This window comes from Pygocentrus nattereri, chromosome 5, assembly GCF_015220715.1.
Source record: "Pygocentrus nattereri isolate fPygNat1 chromosome 5, fPygNat1.pri, whole genome shotgun sequence".
NCBI classification, from domain to species: Eukaryota; Metazoa; Chordata; class Actinopteri; order Characiformes; family Serrasalmidae; genus Pygocentrus; species Pygocentrus nattereri.
The window spans coordinates 19,989,510-19,997,439 of record NC_051215.1 but is presented as its reverse complement, the minus strand read 5'-3'; the positions used below and the strand labels follow the sequence as shown (position 1 = coordinate 19,997,439).

At 42.7% G+C, this 7,930-nt stretch overlaps 1 protein-coding gene across 1 annotated transcript; it reads right to left on the bottom strand.

Annotated features, from left to right (window-relative positions):
• Nucleotides 1-3,279: 3,279 nt before the first annotated feature.
• On the bottom strand, nt 3,280-5,772 carry map10 (microtubule associated protein 10). The gene has a single exon (XM_017721381.2). It carries the CDS (start codon nt 5,704-5,706, stop codon nt 3,451-3,453), a length of 2,256 nt encoding a protein of 751 aa, XP_017576870.1. The 5' UTR covers nt 5,707-5,772; the 3' UTR covers nt 3,280-3,450.
• Between the last annotated feature and the right edge of the window lie 2,158 nt (nt 5,773-7,930).

Below are 7,930 nucleotides of genomic sequence, written 5' to 3'. Positions count from 1 at the left end.
AGATTCAACATTAGGTGTGATAATTTATTTCTAGCAGCTTTAGGGCCTAATAGAAGAACTTCTGTTTTATCACTATTTAATAGAAGAAAGTTGTGTGACATCCATGATTTCACATCTTTTACGCAATCCTCCATTTTCTTTATTCTCTGTTTGTCATCAGGTTTGGCTGATATGAAGAGCTGCGTGTCGTCTGCATAACAATGAAAATTAACATTATGTTTTCTAATAACTTTGCCCAGGGGGAGCATGTATAACGTAAATAATAACGGTCCTAAGATAGAGCCTTGTGGAACTCCATATCTAACCTTTGTATAATTGGAGGGTATATTATTTACCCTCACAAACTGAAAACGATCGGTCAAGTATGATTTGAACCACGATAAGGCAGTTCCAGTTATACCGACCATTTTCTCTAATCTTTCTAGGAGGATATTATGATCTATTGTATCAAAAGCTGCGCTCAGATCAAGAAGTACCAGTAAAGAAACGCAGCCTTGGTCAGCGGCAAGAAGCAGATCATTTGTTATCTTAACTAGAGCTGTCTCAGTGCTATGATGAGGCCTAAATCCAGATTGGAATTTTTCAAAGATCTGGTTTCTTTGCAGATAAGAGCCAAGTTGTTGGGCCACGGCCTTTTCTAAAATCTTAGAAATAAATGGTAAATTTGAAATAGGTCTATAGTTAGATAGTACACTAGGATCAAGATTTGGTTTCTTGATCAAAGGTTTAATTACTGCTAGTTTAAAGGCTTTGGGAACATACCCCAGGTTTAATGATGAGTTTACTATTGTTAATAGTGGTTTAATTATGTCTGGTAATACCTGTTTTAATAGTTTTGTGGGAACTGCATCAAGTGTACAGGTTGTGCAGTTTGATGAGGAGATAATTTTCTCCAGTTCTAAATGATGTAGTGGGTTAAAAACTTCCAACCTGACTTCGGTAGCTGGATTTTGTTCTATATCAGCCACACCAGATGACAGACAAGATGTGCTATTTATCTGTTGAACTTTGTCCCGAATATTTTCGATTTTATTATCAAAATAGTCCATAAAAGCATTGCTAGTGTGGATTGCTGGAATCTGAGGATCAGTACCTGCCTGATTTTTAGTCAGTTTAGAAATAACACTAAAGAGAACTCTAGGGTTGTTTTTATTAATCTCGATCTGAGAGGCCAGATACTCTGAGCGGGCTTTATTAATTTCTCTTCTATATTCAACAATACTGTCTTTCCAAGCAGAGTGGAATACTTCCAGTTTGGTTGATCGCCATTTTCGCTCAAAATTTCGTACTAATTGCTTTAAAGTACGAGTTTGGTCGTTACACATATAGACATTTTATTTACCATTCAGAACCACCAGTGAACCTACACGAGTCTTCTGCGTTTATATGGAATGTTGAGGATGGAAAATAGTGGAAAATCTGGAATAATACGTTTTCTTTGCCTCACAACCTCCTGCATATTATGTATCCCTCCACCATGAATGGATTTTGGGGCCACAATCTTCTGAAAACTATCATAAAACAGCGTCTCAGTCATCATGCAGTGAATTCACAACCATTTCATGTAGGAATGTTCTGTGAGGGAGCTTTTAGAGGTTGACGTCTGGTTCCTATTACCACCACTGTGGACAGTTCTGGGAAGAAGGGTCAAGGACATTGTGGCGTGAGTGGGGAAAGCCTGTTCAAGCTCAGCTGCTGGAACAACCTGAAAAATCAGATTTTTTTTGCATGTTACTGAGCCAAACTCTACAAAATATTAATGATATTTCTGTCAGATTTTATCAGTGATTTCAAATCTGTTCTTAAACTGTAGTTCGACCTTCAGTTCGGAATATTTTAGTCTCTCCTTATTCAGAGATAGAGGAGTCTTGTCTTGCATTGCTGGGAATAACTGCCTGGCGGCATTGCAAGGATGGTCGCCGAGAACAGACTTTCCCAAAAGCACTGCATAATTCCACACCAAGTATGACAATACAAGAAAATGCTAAATATGCCATATCCATTCAGACCCACACAGGACACCTGAAACAGAAACCATAGCTTTGCACAGCAGTTCAGGACAGAATCATCAGTACAGTATCAGCCGTACACTCTTCAGTTACATTCATTCATTAATTTGTTCATCTTCTAAGCTGCTTAACCCCCTGGGTCATGGGGTGCTGGAGCCTATCCCAGCGGTCACTGGGCAGAAGGCCAATTTAATACAGTACAGTGCAAAAGTGTTAGCTTTAAAAAGCTGTTTATCTGGTCAGTGTTTATTGCTCTGAAAAATGCTAATATTATAATTAATGCAATTATACAACAGTTAGTTCCGGCCAGGCGAGCTGATTGGTTGAGAAGTGTTCTAACTGCTGTTATTTCACCATAACATCTCGGGTTTCTTACAAACACTGTATCACTCAGTTGAGACGCCATTGCTAAGCAATGACTTTGACAGCTGTAGGAGAAGCTCAAGCCATTTGAATGTTTGTACTTCTTACATTGCCACAAACAGAAAACGGACACTTTTTAGATCACATTTGACCAACAGCCGATTTGGTCAGACTCTGAAGATGAGCACTAAATTAAAACTAAAGCAGCTTTTCAGTCGGCAGCTGTGACAGAAGAACAGCTAAACAACCTGGAATCAGCCAGAAACGAACCCTGTATCATTCGCCAAACTTCAGAGTCTGACCAAATCAGACTGAGCCTTAAAACTGACCCAATAAAAAACAGAAAAGCTGCTCAGTGGTGATGACAGTTTGGGAATTTAGTGTAAGGAGCTGGACAACGAACGGCCAGCTGTGCAGCAAGTGGGTGGAGCTCATTACTCTGACGTAGCAACAAGCTGCTCATTAAGGAACTATAATTTGGAGGAAGGAACTAAATATTAAAGCATATTAAATCCCACGTTCATTTCTTACTTTATTTATTTAACTGTTGTATTAAAGCAGTACAACACTCGAGGAGTGCGTTATCACCAATAACATCACAGCTATGATGATCTACGGCCACCAAATCACAGCCGTGATGTTATTTCAGGATAAACTCCCTCTCAAGTTCTACTACTTAAACAACTTTAATATAATATGTGATGTCAATGTTTATGTACGTCAATGTGTTTGTCTGTTTCCTGTAGTCTCCTTGAGGAGGCCTAGTATTATTTATAGATCAGTCAATACCTGCTTTATATAATCAATACTTCCTTAAATTAAATCGTGTGCTGCTGATGGAACTGAGTGAATCTATGTGATGGCTGGAGGAAAATCTGGAACTTTGTTCTTCAACTTGCTCACAAGATGCTTACCGTTTATGTTTATTTCCATATATTGTAATGATTTTACAAGCAAAATGCACTTATTGCCATGAACAAAGGCTTTACATGATGAGCATAGTTGCCTAAAGACATGCATCACTAAACTGAAACTGTTGAGTCCTATTAAACACGGCACAGCTGAAATACATCATTAGTCAGAGAGTGTAGCCTGGTAGCTTGTTGACCACCAACTCTGAGATGGGTCGATATTTATTCTTAAAGCTTAGAGAACCCAGTTCATCTCTCTGCTCCTCAGAATTGGTGGAGGACACAGACTCCAGCATGAAGTCATCAGGATGTTGAGGACGTTCTTCAACTGGTGTTCCAAAGATACTGGACACTGTTGGACTCTTCAGTGAACCACCGTGTGATTCAGAGTTCCTCTGTGGAGAAGTTCTATAGAAGCCACTCTTGCTGTCATCCGATGATGTACTGCAAGCGAAGTTCTGAAGGTGAGGCCTGATTGAGTGGGTCGCTCTGAGGGACCGTTTTGGAGATGTCTCTGCTTTAACCGGAACGGGATGGGGCTTGTTTCCCTGGGAGAAGCTGTCTGAGCTCACATTACCACTAGAGAGTCGTGTCCTTGGAGGTCTGCGTGGCTCAGGACTGCTGAGAGGGTCTGGTGATGCATCAGTGGGGTCCAGACTGGTGAAATCATCCTGGTAGTCATCTGGCTGTGGACTGTCATGATGGGAAAATGAGCTGTAAGTAGGACTGGAGGGCTTTCCATCACTTTGAATGGAGCTCCAAAAGTCAGGGCTGGTTTGAATTACATGAGGTTCACCGTTGCTCACTGAATCATACGCTTTGTGGTTGATGTTCTGGCCGATTGCACTGGGAACACAAACTTGCACCTCTTTGTCTGCCTTATCAGGGACGTCTTTCACTGCTGGCGGCTTCATTTGCTTGCCAGGAGCAGGACTTGTTTGTGAATGTGACCTGTTGGGCAGTGTTTCATCAGATGCATCCAAATATGTATTGAACATCTGGCTGTGAACTGGTTTAGGTTTGGGAACTCGCTTTCTCATTTTGAGCTCCTCAACGCACCCATGGTGCCTTGTCGTGCCCGGCTTGATCTGCTTAAGTCGGAGGCGGAAGCTGTGAGTTAAGCCATACCGAAGTTTGCGCTCTGGTCGTGACCTTTCATTGTGGCTTTCTCCATCTGCCGGAGAAATGAGAGGAGATGCGGGGCCTGGATGATTACCTCGTCTACATTCGGGTCCAGCTAGTTTCAGACTCTCAGTCTGCGGCTTCCCTGAACTATGAGAGCTTTCCCGTGCGGACATGAAGTTTACCGGGTAGCCTGATAATGGCGGCTGCATCTGGCCACTAAGATGCGAGAGTTCAGCAAGAAGAGCACTGAGCAGAGGCAGCTGCCTGACAGCGTCCGTGAGGATGGACGGCACAGTTTGACTTTGCTGTTGGCCCAAATTGGTAGGTGACCCATCTTCTTTGGCCCTCACTGGTTTTTGAGCAGCCGATTCCATTTGGGAAGACTCGCTCCCATCGTCTGTATCCTCGGCTTGGAGATCCACCATCCTGAGATGTTCCTCAAGGTCATCCATCCTGTAACCAGCAATCCGCTGTCGATTCACCTGGCTGGCACTGTAAAACAGAGCAGGGGGACAAAAAGTGCCACACAATTCGTCAGATTTCACTTCAGTGTCTAGAGATGCTGGATCTCTCTGCCTGAGATGCTCAATTTGGGTGGCAACATGAAGAGTTTTTGATCCAGCACGTCTGTCAGCGCCCGGTGGCTGAATTTCATCTGTTCCACTGTTTACATTCCCTTCAACTGTAGCACATTTTGTGGTGTTTGGCTTTGGAGGAGCTACACGGGCCTCGCTCTCAGAGATATGAGGAATTACACTCGCTCCCAAACTCACAATTTTGCAGGAGAGTGAAATAGTTCCTATAGTTTCACCCATGAGGTTTAAAATACGACTACTGAATCTATCCCCATGAGCAGCTGGAGTCCAAATGCCGTGTTTTTCCACGGCTAGTTTGATAGAGCCCGTCAGGTCTGAGAGAGAGATCAGTGAACTTCCTAATAGCTTGGGAATCTCACTGTTTACATCCAGCACCATGACGAAGAGAGGAGCGTTGCAGAGCTGGCTGTGGAGAGAATCCAGACTCATCTTAAACAAGCACGATTTGCCTTTATTGAAGCAAAAACTGCCCCCGCTGGGTTCTGTCAAGCCTCCCGGTTCGGACTGGTGTCTGTCTGAACGGTAAATCAGCAGCGTTGGGAAGTCCAGCAGCCGAACTCCGACCGCGGGCTTCACTTCATCTGCTTTCACCGTCCCAGCGGCATCACAGCGAAATTTCTCCACAAACAGCTCGAAGGAGAACAGAGTCTGGGTGCCTGTCATGCCCTCTGCTCTCCAAGCAAGCGGCTCTGCTCCAAACATCAGCGAATATCTGAATAAAATAGCCAGCTTAGCACTGAATCCGCTTATCTCCTAGCAACAGCGGCGCGGTCGCGTTTTCATACGAAGTGAGCCAGCAAGGGTCGATGGGAAATGTAGTCCGATCTTTGATCTTTACTACTAATGTTTTACAGTATAACATTTACTGATTGTACATACTATATATGCTTTAATGTTCCCTGTGAATGTAATTTAATATAAAACACCCAAATTTTACATACTGCATCTGCTTTAATCTCCCCTATGAATGTTATTTAATATAAAATGCCCTGATTTTACATACTTTACCCACTTTAATCTTTACAATCAATGTTATTTAATATAAAATACCCTGATTTTACATACTTTACCCACTTTAATATTTACAATGAATATTATTTAATATAATATACCCTGATTTTACATACTGTATCTGCTTTAATCTTTACAATGAATGTCATTTAATATAGAATACCCTGATTTTACATACTTTATCTACTTTAATCTTTACAATGGATGTTATTTAATATAACATACGCTGATTTTGCATACTATATCTACTTTAGTCTTCCCTATGAATGTTATTTAATATAAAATACCCTGATTTTACGTACTTTACCCACTTTAATCTTTACCATAAATGTTGTTTAAGGTTAAATGCCTTGATGTTACTTGCTGTACCTGAGTTAACACGGTAGCCTGTTCTATTCTGGCAGCAGAATGTGAAAATATTGGCTATCTTGAAATAATGACTTTCTGCAAATCTTCTTCTTCTTCTTTCGGCTGCTCCCTTTAGGGGTCGCCACAGCGGATCATCTGCCTCCATCTTGCCCTATCCACTGCCTCCTCTACTTTTACACCAACCATCTCCATGTCCACCTTCACTACATCCATAAACCTTCTCTGAGGTCTACCTCTTCTTCTACCCGGCAGCTCCATCTCAAACATTCTTTGCCCAAAATATCCACTATTCCACCTTTTTCTCTCTCACAGGCTGTTACTTCAATCACTCATTCAGCTGCGTCGCTGACCACCTCTACACTCCACAGAACTTGTGAACATATGGAGCCATAAAAAAACAAACGTCTGTAGATATCTCTGAGAGAGAGGAGAAGATCCAACTCTGCTCATGCTTCTGACCTGAATAAAAACTTCCCAAAAAGAACAGAAGCTGTAATAAAGGTGAAGAGCAACACTCTGAACCCTCACACAGCTCAGATCAGATTTCACTCTTGGGGCTTCTGCCATTGTTCCTTTATTTTCTCCTAAACAGAACTCGTATTTACTCTGAAAAATGGTGTCTTGTCAAGCAAAAGTCTTGAATACAGTTCTTCTTCTTCTTCTTTCGGCTGCTCCCTTTAGGTGTCGCCACAGCGGATCATCTGCCTCCATCTTGCCCTATCCATTGCCTCCTCTACTTTCACACCAACCATCTCCATGTCCACCTTCACTACATCCATAAACCTTCTTTTTGGTCTACCTCTTCTCCTTCTACCCGGCAGCTCCATCTCCAACATTCTTTGACCAATATATCTACTATTCCTCCTCAACACATGTCCAAACCATCTCAACCTGGCCTCTCTGGCTTTATCTCCAAACTGCTCCACCTTCACTGTCCCTCTGATCTGCTCATTTCTAATCTTGTCCATCCTTGTCACTCCCAACGAAAATCTCAGCATCTTCATCTCTGCCACGTCCAGCTCAGCCTCCTGTCTTTTAGACAGAGCCACAGTCTCCAAACCATACATCATAGCAGGATGCACTACTGTCTTGCTTACTGACACCCGTCTCCACCCACTCCATCCTGCCTGCACCCTCTTCTTCACCTCTTTTCTACACTGTCCATTGCTCTGGATGGTTGACCCAAGATATTTGAAGTCATCCACCTTTCCGACCTCTACTCCTTGCATCTTCACCTTTCCACCTGCCTCCCTCTCATTCACACACATGTATTCCGTCTTGTCTCTACTGACCTTCATTCCTCTCCTCTCCAGTGCAAACCTCCACCTCTCCAGATTCTCTTCCACCTGCTCTCTACTCTCACCACAGATTACAATGTCATCTGCAAACATCATGGTCCATGGAGCCTCCTTCCTGACCTCATCTGTCAACCTTTCCATCGCCATTGCAAACAAGAAGGGGCCCAAAGCTCATCCCTCATGTAACCTTACCTTCACCTTGAAACCATTTGTCACTCCAACTGCACACCTCACCACTTTCTCACTAT